This window comes from Populus alba, chromosome 16, assembly GCF_005239225.2.
Source record: "Populus alba chromosome 16, ASM523922v2, whole genome shotgun sequence".
In the NCBI taxonomy this organism is placed as follows: Eukaryota; Viridiplantae; Streptophyta; class Magnoliopsida; order Malpighiales; family Salicaceae; genus Populus; species Populus alba.
In genome coordinates this window covers 6,589,472-6,607,310 of record NC_133299.1, presented here as the reverse complement: position 1 = coordinate 6,607,310, position 17,839 = coordinate 6,589,472, and the positions used below count along the sequence as shown (strand labels likewise).

At 32.8% G+C, this 17,839-nt stretch overlaps 2 protein-coding genes across 3 annotated transcripts; one reads left to right on the top strand and one right to left on the bottom strand.

Moving 5' to 3' along the window:
• The first annotated feature begins 2,816 nt into the window (after nucleotides 1-2,816).
• Nucleotides 2,817-9,452, top strand: LOC118050733 (digalactosyldiacylglycerol synthase 1, chloroplastic). 2 transcript variants are annotated; one of them, XM_073405273.1, is made up of 7 exons: nucleotides 2,817-3,546; nucleotides 4,537-4,569; nucleotides 5,511-5,598; nucleotides 6,983-7,389; nucleotides 7,479-7,745; nucleotides 7,904-8,253; nucleotides 8,606-9,452. In XM_073405273.1, the coding sequence occupies exons 1-7, from the start codon at nucleotides 2,917-2,919 to the stop codon at nucleotides 9,135-9,137; spliced, it is 2,307 nt and encodes a 768-aa protein (XP_073261374.1). In that variant the 5' UTR covers nucleotides 2,817-2,916; the 3' UTR covers nucleotides 9,138-9,452. The 2 variants fall into 2 exon arrangements, with proteins under 2 accessions (XP_073261374.1, XP_034917072.1); XM_035061181.2 differs by having other exon boundaries at nucleotides 6,908-7,389.
• A 2,103-nt stretch (nucleotides 9,453-11,555) lies between these two features.
• On the bottom strand, nucleotides 11,556-14,475 carry LOC118051148 (aluminum-activated malate transporter 8-like). The gene is made up of 5 exons (XM_035061714.2): nucleotides 14,040-14,475; nucleotides 13,765-13,905; nucleotides 12,218-12,487; nucleotides 11,972-12,096; nucleotides 11,556-11,839 (listed from the first exon to the last, which is right to left on the bottom strand). Exons 1-5 carry the CDS (start codon nucleotides 14,326-14,328, stop codon nucleotides 11,693-11,695), a joined length of 972 nt encoding a protein of 323 aa, XP_034917605.1. The 5' UTR covers nucleotides 14,329-14,475; the 3' UTR covers nucleotides 11,556-11,692.
• Between the last annotated feature and the right edge of the window lie 3,364 nt (nucleotides 14,476-17,839).

Below are 17,839 nucleotides of genomic sequence, written 5' to 3'. Positions count from 1 at the left end.
TCAAGTTGTAGAAGAGCTTGTAATAGTGTATAAACAAGCACATGGTGTTTGTTGAAGGCCATATCAAAATTTATAGAGCTTAGAAACATAATTCAAGTACTTATAGTCCTTAGAAGGTGGATGCATGTATGTCTAACATATTGGTAGAAGATTCTTGTTAAAGGATAAAAGAAAGGTATGAGGTGGTAGATTGAGAAGCTAAAGAAGTAGTGAGTGCTGTGAGTGAGATCCAAGTAAGAATATAGATAAGTAAAAAAAATTAAAAAACTAATTAAATTAAGAAAATCAGAAAAAAAATAAAAAAAATCGAATCATGAAAAAAATTTGATTTAATTGATTAGAATTTTTAAAAAACCAATCGAATCGGTCGAGGTGCGTGTAAGCTGGCCAAGACATTTATGTTAATAATAATAAAAAAAAACTAAAGAGGTGATATTTGATGGAGTAATTAAATGCAAAAACATTATTTAAAGGAAACAAATTGGACATGGATTATCATTGTGTATATCGTGTAGTTCTAATACTAAGTAAAAACTAAGAAATGGACGAGTTAGTTCGAGTAAAACTCAACAATATTGTATTGATACATACATACTTATCCCATAATTCTCGTGAAATTCAAACTCCATAGTATGTATATAACAATTTCATGGAGTTTGAATTCAACATTATCTTTATGATTTTTAGTGGGATATCCTAACATGATTTTCATGATCTTTAGGATTGCAAAATATCCTAACACAATATTCATGATTGGCTTGACTAATAAATACATTATTTAATATAATATTAAAATATTAATAATAAAACAATTATAAATTTAAATCTTATTATTTTTATTCTAATTAATTAAATCAATAAAATTAAATACTAAAATAATAGCAGGCTTGTGAAGTTTTAAATTTAAATTTTTTTTACCCGAGACACCATGTTAAAAAATAATATAAAATTATTTTTAAAAATATTATCTAATAATTTAAACTTTAAAATTCATTGATTTCTTTTCTTTCATACAAACTCATCATTCCTCTTAATTTCTAAAATCGCTAAGAAAAAAAATACTAGTACTAGCAGCACTAAAAACAATAGAGAAATAACTGTAGATGGATGAAGGGCCAATAAACAAAACTTTTTGGGTAGAATTCCATTGGATCGATCGCTACTCGGCTAGGAGGTGACCTCTCTTTGAACAAAATCAAAATGTCTGCAGTGATGTTGATCTAACAGACATCACGGATCTTGATTCTTGACATGGACGGCGAAGAACAGAAGGAACAAAAGAATGATGGGATCAAGTTTTAATTCAGCCCACAAACACAAATGGGATATAGCAAGCCACTCATGTCTTCATCTTGAATAACTTGTTTCTTAAGGGCTCGCCAGTCTTCAAATTTGTCTTTATCGTAGCCTCTACCCTTTCAAGATGTGATTGGAACCCTAAAAAAACCTCCTTGGAAATGTATTTGGCTGGCTCACAATTCTGTTTATTTTTATATTTTAAAAGTATTTTTAAAAGTAAATAATTTTTTTTTACTTCAAATTAATATTATATACATACTAATATCAAAAATAAATAATATTATTTTAATATATATTTAAATAAAAAATATTTTAAAAAATTTCAAATACCCCTTAATCCCAGCATGGAACTGAGACACCGTTTGACATTATGTTTGTACCTGCGTTTCATCAAATTTTGATTTTGATTTTTTTGCTAAAATTGAGTACGGTTTGTACTTTTTGGATCATTTTGATGTGCTGATATAAAAAATGATTTTAAAAAAATAAAAAAAATATCATTGACATGTATTTTGACACGAAAAACTATTTAAAAAGCAACCACTATCACACTGCCAAACACGTTTTGAGTCGAGCTCCCACTCAGGTTTAACTATTAAAGCAACCGTACATAATGCAAACTTTATATAATGGTAATGAAGCTAATTTGAACGGTGGAAATCCATCAACCTTCCATGCACCCTCACCCATGCACACTCCTTGGCAGCATATCCTTTAAGCCAGAATATTCGTCTGAGGCAACAGATAATTCGCGGAAGAATCTACCCTGCCCAATCTCATCCTGCCACCTCACCATCCCATGTGACGAGCCCAGTCATCACCCGCCGAAATCTCCCCTCCCTCTAAGATCCTACATGTCCAACCACGTGTTTCACTTCCAGAACCTTGTAGAAAATAAAAAAGAACAATTACAAATCAGTATCCCATGTGTATAATGTTTTCGTTTGAGTATCCGTCTTCGAAATCGAACAATTTTTACCCTTTTCATTAGGGAAAAATAATAATACATCAAAGATTAGAACTATATTAAGTGTTATTAATCGAATTTCAAATGAAATTCAATCTTTAAAAATTATACAAAAGTAAATTAAAGACTAATCACTCTTATTTACAAATCTTAAAAGAAAAATTTTAATGTTAAAATTTACTCTCCTAAAATATTTATCTACATATCTTTTTTTTTGGAAGACCTTTAAAAAAAATAAAATGAGGTAATGAGAATATAAAATAAAATAAAATAAATTTATCTCTTCTAAATATATGAATTTAACTTATTTATTAATTAAATTCAACAATTACAATAAAGAATTGGTTCCAAACAACCTGTAATATTAATTCCTAACAAGCAAGCCTTAAGAGTTCAATTGAAATAATATATTTTAATTGTGAGACTGAAATGTATTCTTACCAAATTAAAAACATCCCGAACTCTTAGCCGTTGAGAACCTTTAAAAAACAGGAAGAAACCCTCTTCTTCCTCGTTTCTTTCAGATTTACGTCTCTTCAGTGTTTCCCTTCCACGAAAAACTCTCTGCAAAAAAAAAAAAAAAAAAAAAAAAAAAAAAAAAAAATCCAAAATTTAAGAAATTAGGAAACCCTAATTGTACAAACTGAACAATGGAAGCAGCTTCAACATCAACAAGAAACAATAGCAACAACACGGCTCTCTCTTTAATCTCACGAGGATGGAAAGAGGTACGTGACTCGGCTGACGCGGATCTCCAACTTATGAGAGCGCGAGCCAACTCATTCAAGAACTTAGCCAACTCATTCGATCGCGAAATCGAAAACTTCTTCAATTCAGCTTCAATTGCATCTTTCTCTGTACCTTCACCGCTCAAACCCTCTACTTCGCCCACAGAAATCGATTTTGTGAAGAAGTTGCAGCCAAAAATTTCCGAAATCCGGAGAGTTTATTCCGCGCCTGAGATAAGTAAGAAAGTTTTAGAGAAGTGGGGACCTACAGCGAAGTTAGGGATTGATTTGTCGGCGATAAAGAATGTAATTGTGGCGGAGGGGGAGGATGAGGATAGGGGTGGGATTGTGGGATTTGACAGGAGGAGGAGATTGGGGTTTAGGGAGTTCTGGGGGGAGGGGAAGGAGGAAGGGGGAGGGCAATTCGGGGAATGGGAACCAATACGTGTTTTGAAAAGGAGGTTTAGGGAATTGGAGAAGAAAAGTGAGTTTGGTGAGATATTTGGCGGGTTTAAGAATAGTGAGTTTGTGGAGAAACTGAAGTCTAGCTTGGTATGTTTTCTGTTATTACTGCTATTTTTTTTTTTTAATTGTGGTTTGGTTTATTCAACTGTTTGGATGAGAAATTCAGGAATTTTGAGTTTTAAAACTTTCATGAGACTTTGGAAATTAGGGATTTAGTTTGGGGTGTCTGATAGAGTTTTTATTTTGGATGAAGGGTTTTATTGGTCCCTTTATTGGTTTTTGTTAGATCGATAAATCTAGACGACTATATATGATACCACTCAAAAGTTTATTGGATGTTTATTTTGATCACTCTATGGTTAAACAACAAATTTGAAGGTCTTTTAATGAAACATTAGCTCAAGTAGAAATTTTTGCTACAACATTTGAAGCAGGCGAGGGGGGCTGTAAAGGCCTTGTGTAAACGCAGAAACTTTCTTGGAATAACTGATCTTTAATTAATGTTAAAAGACCTGATGATGTTGCGTTCTTAATATCTTTGTTCATGAGGAAGGTTAACCATTAACCATAGGATCATAATTTCATCATGTAAACTTTTAAGTTCATGTTCAGTGCTGCTGTCAGTTCTATGAAATGCTATGCTAACATGCGTGCTGCTATCTAGTTTGTTGTACCTGGTCAAGTTAAGAGTTCATCTTCAGGAGATTTTCTCATAGTGTGGAGTGTGCAGTTCCCAGTTAGGAGGAATTCATGTAAACATGTCTGACATGAATAAGGTAGTCAAGGTCTGGGTGACATAGATGCAGGGCTTGCTTTCAAATCTCAAGGAAATGTGTTAATCCTCATGGAAACATTCCTTCCACTGAATGCAATTAGATTGACATTTGAGTGCAAATAAACATCAAAACATTCTTCCTTGGCTTGATGTTTGATACTTAAGCTTGGTAAAATCTTGCAGTTACTGTACAATATCATGGTTTGGAATCATCATTGCTTAATTTGCTTTCTTTGATATTCATTTGATGATCATAAGCTGTATTCATTCTCTTAACCAGCTATCCATCTCTGTTTTTTCAGAAAGCAATCCGCAAGGAGCCTCAGGAGTCAAAGGTTAGATGCCTACCTGTATAGTCTATCACATTAAATCTAATTGCTGACATGTTTTCCAGAAAGTGTGACGTTCAAGTTTTGCATTCATTAGACTAAAGCTCAAGTTGTGATGAATCGGGCAAGTCCAATTGCATCTTAAAATCAGTTTCCTACCTGAAGTTTGTGTCCTTGGGCTTTGAAGCAATTGATGACACTGGATGCTGAGACCACTTAAACCCATCGTAAAATGACTCGGACAGCTTGAAATCAAATTATCCATTTAAGAAAATAAACAGAGTAAAAGACAGTTTTAGTGGTAGCTCTAATGTCACTCCAACCAGGAGGAATGAACTTAGTATCTATGCAGCTAAGACATTCTTGTGGAAAATTATCTATAATATGCTTACACCTTTTGAAATTCGTTTTGTTTAATCTGTCATTTAATATTTGTAAATATAAAAAATATTGCAGGTTGATATGCTCTTGCCTTAGTAAATGATTTTGAAGTTTCTGTGCTATTAGCTGGAGGGTACTGCACCTAGTCTTCCTTTTCTCTTTTCTGATAAATAAAAGCAAATAGATACAAAGGCACCAAAGGATTGCTGCTCATGGTGATCTCTTGATTTGAAATTGTAAGAGCATACTAAGTCTCTTGATCAGGCTCATCCATTTTGTTTCGTAGACCATAGACTCCCCAGGCTCCACTTTGAGCCTGTTTGGAAAGCTAGAACCTTGCTAAACTTGGCTACTTCTTAACTTAGGACTGATAAGATGTTTTCAAGTCAAGAAACACCCTAATCTTGAACCATCATACAAAGCAGACTCCATTATTTACAGTGTACACAAGCTGTTTGGCCTCTGAATGTTCATGCGGGAAAAATTAAATATAATTACTTACTGTTATTATTACTATCTTTTGAGATGTTTTCTTGAAAATGTTTGCTTGTGTATGCCTGATGCAGGAAGTACCACCACTGGATGTACCTGAGCTTTTGGCATATTTGGTCAGGCAATCTGAGCCATTCTTGGATCAGTTTGGTGTTAGAAAAGGTAAGCAACTTGAGGGTTTATTTATTTATTTATTTTTTATTTTAGTCTGAACTTCCACTCTGGGTGCAAAGGCATTATTGCATGCATGCTTACTCTCTTGTGAATGTAATATTTTTGCCAATACTGCTTCATTAGCTGGACTATTCTTGAATGTCGATCTGTTGTGTACCTGAAGAGATCTTTATATTCTGGTAGTAGGAATGACCTTAATTCATTTCATGCTCTTATGTTCATGCTCTCATGTGTGGAAAATTTATGAAGCAGTTCCATTTTTCTAATGGCAATGAAATCAAAAGGATGCTATTAATTGGATAATTGTCATCAGATCAATTAATCCTCATTTGATTAAGATTTTTCATACCAATGTTACTGATTCGATTGCATTGTGGATGCTAAATTATAATTCTTAATGCTTAAAAAAGTTAAGAATGTTGTCTTGCGAGAAAAAAAATGGAGTAATAGGTTCTGGGTCTATCTTTTTGTGGGAGGGTAGAATTTCTGGGAGGAGTATATGAGGTGGATTGTATTCCCTCTGAAGTTTTTCTTAAAAATACACCAGGCCAGGTTGTGATATTCATACTTATGTTCGAGTTTTCACAACTATGGGAAAATTGAACCCCTGCCTCATGCCCTCTCTCATAATTTTCTCTATGATGTTGGTATTCACTACTGGGAGCACCAGATATGGAAGATCACATCATCCATTTGCATCTCTCGAAGAAAAAATGCTTCTAAATCCATTTGTAAATGGTGACTGCTGAAAACAACTATTATAATTGTTGATATTCTCTTCCTTTGGGAAACTGATATAGTATCATATCTTTCAAATATTTGTTTATGTGATACTGATTAGGAGTGATCATTTTTGGTTCGGTTCGGTTTTTATAGAAAAAATAACCAAACCAAACCGAAACCGGTTCAAACCGACCAGTTTCGGTTATTTTAGAACAAAAACCGGTTCAAACCAACCGGTTCAGGTTTGGTTCAGTTTTTTCTGGTTTGACACAGTTTTTTTTCAGTTTGGCTTGGTTTTTTTCGGTTTGGGTTTGGTTTGGTTTTTTCGGTTTCAGGTTTATAAAACCGAAACCAAATTGAACTGGTCGTTTTTTTAAAAATTATAATTGGTTTTTTTTCACGGTTCGGTTTTCTTGGTTATTTTTTTTTTCTGATTTTCTCGGTTTAATCAGTTTTTTGGTTTTTTTGCTCACCCCTAATACCGATACCTTTCATCTTTCTAGAAAACATGCTTATTGTATATTAGTTGACCTGTATACAGTTTGAGTTTTGTAGTGTTCTCATTGTGATTCAGATGTTTGTGACAAGATAGTGGAGGGCTTGTGCAGAAAACGCAAGAACCAATTTTTGTTGCCCTCATTGTCTTCAGGACAATCGACCCTCCTTGATGAGAATGCAAATGATGAACTGGATTTAAGAATAGCGAGTGTTCTTCAAAGCACAGGGCATTGTTATGATGGAGGCTTTTGGACTGACTCATCAAAGCATCACCCATCTGACGGGAAGAGACATGTTGCCATTGTCACAACTGCTAGCCTTCCATGGATGACTGGAACAGCTGTTAATCCACTTTTTCGAGCAGCATATTTAGCAAAGTCTGAAAAGCAAAATGTTACTCTGCTGGTTCCATGGCTTTGTAAGTCAGATCAAGAACTAGTTTATCCCAATAATCTCACTTTTACTTCACCAGAAGAGCAGGAGAATTATATACGTAACTGGCTTGAGGAAAGGGTTGGCTTTAAAGCAGATTTTAAGATCTCCTTTTATCCAGGAAAGGTAGCTGATTGATAATCAAAATACGCACCATCTTGTTCATAGTATCAAAGTATAAAACAAGTGACATTTTTGTTCTCGTTGTTCTGTAGTTCTCAAAAGAAAGGAGAAGCATAATACCTGCCGGGGATACTTCCAAATTTGTTCCATCAAGGGATGCTGACATTGCCATCCTGGAAGAACCAGAACACCTGAATTGGTATCACCATGGAAAGCGCTGGACTGATAAGTTCAATCATGTTGTTGGAGTTGTCCACACAAATTATCTAGAATACATCAAGAGAGAGAAGAACGGGGCTCTCCAAGCTTTCCTTGTCAAACACATAAACAACTTGGTCACACGAGCATACTGCCATAAGGTAAATTGACTAATTTCTTGGATTTTCTGATCATTGGATATTGAAGGTGGCTTCACAATTTTTTTTGTTGCTATTGTAGTGTTAACCATACAATGAGCAGATTTTTGGAATGTTTATCCTATTACTTGGATTAAATTGTTTCATGTTCACCTTTTCAGGTTCTTCGCCTTTCTGCTGCCACCCAGGATTTACCGAAGTCTGTCATTTGCAATGTTCATGGTGTGAATCCAAGATTTTTGAAAATTGGGGAAAAAGTTGCAGCTGAAAGGGAACTTGGGCAGCAAGCCTTCTCAAAAGGAGCATATTTCTTAGGCAAGATGGTATGGGCCAAGGGATACAAGGAGTTGATAGATTTGCTGGCAAAACACAAGAATGAGCTGGATGGCTTCAAATTAGATGTATTCGGAAATGGAGAGGATGCAAATGAAGTTCAGAGTACAGCGAAAAGATTGGATTTGAATCTCAACTTTCTTAAAGGAAGAGACCATGCTGATGATTCTCTTCATGGGTAAGGATTTGATAGAAGCTGTCTTCTGTTTTTTATCATATAATGCAAACCGTGAATTGGAACAAAGGAGAGCATCTAGATGATCTCTTCAATTTAAATGAATAACTCAAGAAATATAACTGCCAAATAAAATAAAATAAAATAAACCTTGTGTGATGATCAGGTAGAGCTTCTTTTTTGAGCTAGCCTGCTGAAAACTTTCCTGCTGTGCGATCAGTAATGACTCCATCAGAGAATGAAGCATGTCTTTGTCCCTACTTAAACTATTTGTGTTTTTTGTGGAACATTCCTCTTTTCTTGAAGAGACTTAAGTTTTCATAAATCCTTTTAACATTTCTTTCTCTGTTTGAAGGTACAAAGTTTTCATAAATCCCAGTATCAGTGATGTGCTCTGCACAGCCACTGCTGAGGCACTTGCAATGGGAAAATTTGTCGTATGTGCCGACCACCCATCTAATGAGTACTTCAGGTCATTTCCCAATTGTCTGACTTACAAGACATCTGAGGACTTTGTTGCAAGAGTTAAGGAAGCATTAGCAAATGAACCTCAGCCTCTTACACCCGAGCAAAGATACAACCTCTCATGGGAGGCTGCCACCCAGAGATTTATGCAGTATTCGGAGCTTGATAGAGTCCTGGATTCTGAAAAAGATGTAAAATTGAGCAAAACTAATGGAAAGAGCATCACAAAAGCAGTTTCAATGCCTAATCTGTCTGAGATGATTGATGGAGGGTTGGCGTATGCCCACTACTGCCTCACGGGGAATGAGTTTCTTAGGCTGTGTACTGGAGCGATACCTGGGACACGGGACTATGACAAGCAGCACTGTAAAGATCTCCATCTCTTGCCTCCGCAAGTAGAGAATCCCATCTATGGATGGTAAGTAGATAATACTGCTGGTATCACAAATCTCCTGTATAATAATCACACAATGTATGTAGGAGCCGTTAAACTTGCTAGTAGAAAGGAATTTTTCTTTCATTATTGATGTATTTATATCCGAAGCATAAGTCCACAGCCACAGCCACAGCCACCTCCAAATTTTGTTTTTACTTGTCAATAGATACAAGTAGATGCTAAAAACTATTGTGTAATTCACACTGCAAGTAAACTGCGCTTTTTTGTAAGAAGGTATCAATGACAAATCTCCTTCAAGTTGGAAGTAAATTCGTGGGCTATTCTGCTGTTTGATTTCTAACGTTCTCTTTTGGTTTTGCTTATTTTTATAATCCTCTTTTTAATTCATGTCCCTATTATAGGAATGAGCTACTTTTCCCATTGGATATTTTTTTAAAGATCAGCTAGCAAAACTATTTTGTAACCATTATCTAGGGCACTGTTTGTTTGGTTTGAATGTTGCGGCAGAAACTTTTGAGCTGTTGCGAGGTTTGTTGATTTTTATTGCTCATCTCAGAAGTAAGGTTGCGTCATGGGTGGCTAGGGCGATCTTAAACTTTCCATGAGATCTGACATTGATGATGTTGTTTTCTGAAAAGGGTTGAATGGTTGAGAAAATATGCTGATGAAAATTCAGTTTATTCATTGTAAGCTGAAGGGAGAGTTAGCTAATGATTAATTGAACTTGCCAGGATATTTTTGCTGAAAAAGAAAACAGAAGTTACCTTCATAGTCACGAATTAAACTTTCAATCGGTGATTTTCGTTTCAAAAAACTAGAAAGATCCAAAATTCTTAGTTTTCAAATGCAGTGGATCTTCAACACTGGTGGGCTCAAATCTAGTCGCAAACATACCATGTCAACTGCCTAAAGCTAATTTTGCTAGATAGTTTTTTTCCCCTGAAAAACCTCATGCATGGAGCGAGTGGATCTTATGAATCAAAGTGATTTCATGAAGAATCTTTTGATTAGATAAGCTTTATTTGACCTGATATGATTAGCATATGCGATTTGGGTTAACTCTCGTCAATGTTTTTCATTTATTGATGTGAATTTCATTTATTGATGTGAATTACGATGCATATGGGTGTCAAGTATAAACACCGATAAAATATTTAGTTGGTATTTAGCAATTTTCTAGTACTGTTTTCTTTTTTATTTTATTTTAATACATAAATTATGAGATGTTTTGATTTAATTTCTTTTCATTAGTTCTGGCTGGTATTAGTTAGGTTGATGTAAGTTCATTCTGGCGAATTAGAAACTGAATCATCAACAAATTAGAATGTTTTAAGATTTGAAAATTTTAAATTGAAAAATCAAAAATCAAAAATTTAATTTTAATTCTCATTTGAGTTTAAAAATAAGTTTTTTATATTAAAAAGTTGTTCAATTGGTTGAATTGAGTACTTAAGTATTTTAACACAAGGACATTATCATTCAAACACACCATAGCTCATACATTTAAGAAAACAAAAACTATAAGAGTTGTCAATCAAAATGATGGATAATTCATGAGATTTTGTATAGTATATGGGCAGCATTAGCATATGATTTATTTAACCATTAATTTGTAGTCGACTTCTTTCATGATTTATTTCGAAACTTAAAGGAGGTGGTATGTAAGAGATAATTTGTTTTGACTGGATCGATGGATTTGGATGCAATATTTACACCTCCAGACGCTGACCAGGCATTGGACCTTGAGTATTCTCACTTTCTGGTGAATCCGCAGACTTCACGTCTATTGCAATAATAACACGGTCAGCATCACCTTCTAAAACAGGTTTTATGCTTCCCCGGTGAAGAAACGGCGGTTTCTCTAGGGACACCGTCGGTTCCACACTCTTGAAGTGTGCTAGATCAGAGAGCTCGTGCACTGATTCAGATAAAATCTCCACGCATTTAACAATCTCAATTATTATTGTAGCAACTGTTGCAGCTGGTACAATTGCTAAAAGGTCTTGATCGTGGTCCAATGAGACAGTTTTAATAGCAATTTTGAGATCCTTGATGGCAGTTTTCGAGTTCTCCACATGGACATTTGCTGAAGACGGAAGAGTCATTGTTTTGATAGCTAAGGCCAATGATTCCAGCGCCATGCTGCATTCTATACTCATCCTTGTACACGGTCCTTGGATTTTGCATCGGAATTTCAGTGGTGCCTGAAAAGAGTAGCAGAATATGTTTCAGCTTTTGACATCAACAATTTGTCAGATAGAAAAAATGTCTTGAAAGCAGCTTTGTCGGGTGATTTAATCAAAACCCTTGGGATGGTGTGCATACTCATAAATTCAGCTATTAATACAATTGGAATATTAATATTGAAAAGAGGAAAGTATATTTGGTGGACTTAGCGTGATGGAATCATGAGATGTTGATATCTAATTTAAAATTGTTCTTCCAGTTACAAAACTGGCTCCATCTAAGTGTGGTAGGAAAAAGCTTCGAAAAGAATTGGCAGAAAGTATGGATTGTTTCAGGTGAGAATTGTACTTCTATTTCCTACACGCGGGCAACATTAGCATGTATATTACTTGGTTATGAGAGTCGATGTAGCCTGTAGGCATCAAGAGCTTCAATCTGGTAAGCACATCGACGTGAGAGGGATCCAATCTTCAGGTATTGTTTCCATGGATGCCGGAAACCAAAACGGCCATGTCTAGGTTCCCATCTTGCTAGATTTGCCTGCATTAAGTGTAAGATCATCCACTAAATCTATTAGCATAGCCAATGGATGATAAAATGAATCAAAGATGGTGGCACTCACGCTAAGACAAAAATGCATGTTAGTGGAATTTAAGTGGAAAGAGTCTGTACCATGGATTCTTCAGTGGATTTTGAGTTTAGGACATTTTTATATCTTCGAAGAAATGATTTATCAGCGTTGGAGACCTTAACATTCCTTTCATCCTCTAAAGGCTGGAAAAATTCACCTCCAAAACCTGTAATACTCTACTGTTCAGTTGCCCTTCATGTTAAATAATATGCAGGTAAAACTAACTAAAAAGGTTTTTATTTATTTATTTATGGAAACTATAACAAAGTTAATAAGTTGGGTAATACCTTCTAGGTATTTTGCAAGCTTTTCTACATTGGAAGCGACCAACTTATGAAGATCCTCACCGGCCCAAACTGGAAAAATGAACGATAAAAGCATGCAAATCGCTCCACCTATGAGTATTGTTGACAGCCTTTGATGTGCCAGGACTAAGAGTTTTTCAACTCGATACCCCGAAACAGATACTAAACTGAATGTTAGTATAAATATCACGACTCCATAGTCATATCTTGCCTTGATTCGTGGGAAGAACCGTGTGAATGTAGACGCTGCCACTGCATAAACACAACTTAAACTTGCGTTATCATGCTATAAAGAGTGTCAATAAACATTTTAGCATATGTTAGCCTATAGTAGGAGTGTTCAAAACCCAATTTGATTCGGTCTAAAAATTTTAATCAAACTGGATATTTTAATTTTTTTAAAAAAATTTAACTTAAATTAAATTAAAAATCAGTTCAAATTAAATTGATTTAATTCAGTTTAATTCGATCCGGTTCTGTCTGAGTAGGTTTTCTTTACTTTAACAACTGAAAAACTAGAATGTATATGTGTGGGTTAAAAAATTATTTGAATAATTTGGTTGAATCTCCTCCCACTAATTGCAAACACCTGCTACAAGGATACAATTCCTCTTTTATACAACACAAGAAAGCAAAGTTGAGATTCTATTCCCAAACAAATCTAATTCTCTTTGAAAAAGTCACAAGAAAAAAGTCCTCTAAAGTCATGAACGCAATGATACCCATAACTCTGATATGTCCCAACTGTCAACAAATAATAGCCATCCATCCTCATCTAGCTCTAAGCTGCATTTTAAGCATAATTAGGATTATTTAGATTATCCCTATCATTACATCATCTTCATGGATTATAAGATAACAAGGAAGGAAAAAAACAGTCCCATTCAAGGTACAGATGAAAATTTTTTATTTATAATTTTTTTAGGTGATTAAATTTTGATTCAACCGGTTCATTTGATTTCAATTTTTTAAAATTAAAACTAAACCAGACCACATGGTTTTTCTTATTTTCAAATTAGTTTATTCAGTTTTTTTTTTCAATTTATTTAGTTATTTTTTTTTTCAATTTTTTCATTAATCGAGTTTTTAAAACTCTATTATATATTCTATTGACCCTAGATTCATGTATGGATTCAAATTACTTCTAGTGTAAGAAATAATTATAGTTTTAAAATTTATCTCGATCTAACAGGTCAACCCGAGATCTAACTTATCTAAGAATAGAATCAAGTTAGGTTAAAAAAAAATAAGGAAAATAAAAAACTAGAGTGACCTGGCCAGTTGACCTACTGACCCGACAAAACTTGATAAAAAACTCGATTATAACTTGTTAACTATTTTTTTAATCAAAACAATATCATGTTGATTTATAAAAAAATTTTAAGATTAACCCGAGTAATTCAGTTAAAACCTAATAATCCAAATAAAACTCATGATTTGAACCTTGAATACCGGGTTGGATTTAAAATCTCTGAAAATAACAATAAGCAAATCACTATTATATTGCTTTAAGTTCTATACAAGCATACCTAATAGGAAGACAAGGATCCCAATGACAATGGGCTGTCCTTTCCTTCCAAATAGACTGGCCAAGTTCGAAGCTCCGAACCCTAGAGCACAGGCAAGTAATGTTGCCAAGCCTCTGTACAAACCCTTGCTCAAAGTTCCACCTGCATAACAAACAAATACATGCATTATCAAATACTGCGTCACTATTTCAATCTGGTTGACATGTAGATTTTACTGAAGTTAATTAAATAGGAAAACAGCTAGCCAATTCCTTCAAGTATAACTAATCGCGTACCTACTGTAAACTCAAAGATTACAACCACAGTTAACACAGCCCACATCCCTGACTGCCCAAAACCATCATAGAGAGGTCTCGAATAATAGAAGAAGGACACGAATGTGAGAGCTAATCCCACTTTTAGGGAGTGAATGACTCTTCTTGGGTCATCTTCTCCAAGTTTTTTTGAACTTTTTGCAACTTTTATAGCCTTGGCCTTGGCCTCACCAGGCAAGGCCTTGAAACAGCTCCATGCACATGTAAAATGCCCGGCTTTCTGTTGAATTGTTGGCTGATCAATCTCCATGGATAAAGATTGTGGACGGTGGCGACTTTACCTGAACTAAGGATAGGAGTGATAATTAACTAGCTAAGAGAGCTCAACTCAAGGATTAAAACAAAACCTTTTGAAATGGTTTTCTTTTCTTAAATTATTTTGGAGAGAACTGCTTGAGAAAGAACAGCTTTTGGAGAGCATATGCCTCGCCGGCCATCCTACATTTATAAGAACAAGAAGTAGCTAGTGGGCTCTGTTGGAAAATTTTCTTTTGAGATTATGGATTGCGACTGCTTCAGTTTTTCGGAGCTAGACCAATGACTTTAGTCCTATACATGATCAGTTCATTGCATGTTGCTCCACTTGTTCAACACAATCTCTTTTATTACACCCTTTATATTAAACTAGACACTTGACCCGCGCGATGCCGCGGGTCATTGTTTTTGCATAAAAAATATTAAAACAAATAAAAATTTAAAAATTTTGGGTTTTTCTGCAAAATTATACCCAAAAAACTTGGGTTTGGCTGCAACGCCTGACTTAAGAGTAATATTTATAATAAAAATAAACTTGCATGACCCAAGTTTAAGTGAGTCTGGCTGCAACACTAGACCCAAGAATATTGGATGTGAGTCTAGATATAAGGTCGTGTCATAAAGTGTAATAATTAAATAGATTGATTAAAAAAAACAAAGAAAAAAAATCAATAGAAAGGAAAAAACTAATGAAGAAAAAGAAAAAAAAATGAATTAATTGGGTTAACCCTTTAAACCAGGTTATCTCGTAAAACCTGGGATTCACATCATGAAAGTTTGATAACTAAATAGAAAAACAAATGACGGGTTTACCCAGAATTAACTGGGTTAACCCATCAAACCAAGTTAACCCGTCAAGCTCAGGACACGTGTCATGAAAGTATGAAAGTCTGATAATTAAATAGAAAGAAAATTAACTTTAACAAACTAAACTAAATGAAAAAAAATTTGTCAAATCAGGCTAACCCATCAAACCTGAGATCCGTATCATGAAAATCTGATAACTAAATAAAAAAAATAACATTAACAAACTAAATGAAACAAAAAAAATTCATTAACAAAAATTGAAAAGGAAAAAAAAGGAAAAAAATAGTTATATAATATAATATAATACAATACAATATAATAATATTTATAATTATAATAATATAATATATTAATAAGTACATATATTAGTAAAAGGCGTGACATGCCCGCGCGATGCCGCAGGCTTGTGGCATGCTTGTGCATTATTGTGGATTTGTGAAAAAAATCATATAAAAAAAATGTTACTATCCACAATATTTTAAAGGAAAAAAACTACAAAACTATATTCTCAACCAGCTCAGTATTAAAAAAAAAATCGATAAAAAAAATTATAAAAAAAACACAAAAAAATGAAAAAAAGAAGATGACAATTTTGGAAGAAAAAAAAGCAAAAAAAAAAAAAATAATAATAAAAAAAAACATGTGAGGAAAGTTAAAGCTAAATTTTCAACCAGCTAAATATTAAAATCATTTTTATAAAAACACTGTAGCAATCTATAGTGTTTTGTGAGGAAATATACAACTATAATTCTCAACCAGCTCAATATTAAAAAAAAATCAATAAAAATAATTTTGACAAATATAAAAAAAAACATCCATGAAACACTATAGCAATCTAAAGTTTTTGATGATAAAATCTACATTTTTAATTTTTAATCAGCTCAATATCAAAAACAATAAAAGCGACAAAGACCATTTAAAAAAAAAACATAACAAAAAAAAGCATATGGGAAAACACTGTAGCAATCAACGATGTTTTAAGGAAAAAAAGCTAAATTATTAGCCGGTTCAGTATGAAAAAAATAAAAATTTGACAAAAGCATATTTGAAAAAAAAAAAAACATCAACAAAAAAAAAACATATGGGGAAACACTGTAGCAAGGAAAAAATTATGTGGGAAAACACTGTAGTAATCTACAGTATTTTAAATAACTACAAAGTTAAATTCTCAATCAGCTTAATATAAAAAAAAAATCTACAAAGATAATTCTGAAAAAAAAAATATTTAATAAAAAACTATGTAGAGAAACACTGCAGTAATCTAGTGTTTTAAAGAAAAAAATTAAAAAAACTAAATTATCAATCAGCTCAATAGTAAAAAATAAAATCAACAAAAATAATTATGAAAAAAAATATAAAGAAGAAAGACAATTTTGGGAAAAATTTAAAAAAACAAAAAAAAAAAACATGGAGCAAGCTAAAGCTAAAGCTAAATTCTCAACCAACTCAATATTAAAAAAATAAATTCGACAACAATAATTAAAAAAAAACATGTGAGGGAAACACTGCAGACAAACAAAAACCATATAAGGGAAACACTGTAGCAATCCATAGTGTTTTTTTTTTTTTTAAAAAAGCTACAAAGCTAAGTTTTCAACTAGCTCAATATAAAAAAAAGCTGATAAAGACTATATTTTTTAAAAAAATTCAATTTTGGGTAAAAAAAATGAAAAAAAAAACTTGTAAAAAAAAAGAAACAAAAGCGAGAAAAAAAACACGCGGGGAAAGCTACAGTGTTTTAAAGAAAAAAACAAAAAAAAACGAAAATTTCAACCAGCTCAATAGCAAAAAAAATAAAATCAACAAAAATAATTCTAAAAAAAACAACAAAAAAAGAAAATATGTAAAAAATGACAATTTTAGAAAAACAAAAAAAAGAAAGAAAAAACATGTGGAGCAAGCTAAAGCTATATTATTAGCCAACTCAATATTGAAAAAATAAATTCGATAAAGATAATTTTTTAAAAAAATTATGTGGGGAAACACTACAGCAAAACAAAAACCATGCATGGGAAATATTGTAGCAATCCATATTGTTTATTTTTTTAAAAAAAAAAACTACAAAGCTAAATTCTCAACCAACTTAATATAAAAAAAATAAAATCTACAAAGATCATTTTGAAAAAGAAAAGAATAAATAAATCATAAAAAGAAAAAAAAAAACAATGTATGAGAATATTATAGCAATCCACAATGTTTTAAAGAAAAAAACTACATATTTAAATTTTCAACCAGCTTAGTATTTAAAAAAATTAGTAAAGATAACTTTTTAAAAAAATTAAAAGAAAGAAAGAAAAAAAAAGAAGTCAAGTTTGGGTAAAAAAAAAGAAAAAAAAATATGTAAAAAAAATGAAGAAGAAACAAAAGCGGGAAAAAACAAAAGCTCCAGAAAAAAAAAAACAAAAGAAAAAAAAACGGAAAAAAAAAGGCTACAAAAAAAAAAAAAAAAGCAGAAAAAAGAAAAGAAAAAAAAAACGGAAAAAAAAATGCTACAGAAAAGAAAAAAAAAATATTATAACATAATAATATAATTATAATTATAATAATAATCATTATATATAATAATAATAATAATTATTATTATTATTATATTATGTTTAATTAAAAGGCGTGGGGAAGCTACAGTGCTTTCCCCACGCCTTTTAGAGTTCTTTAATACTGTGGAGACGACTCTTTGATGGAAGAATTCTCTAGGGTGC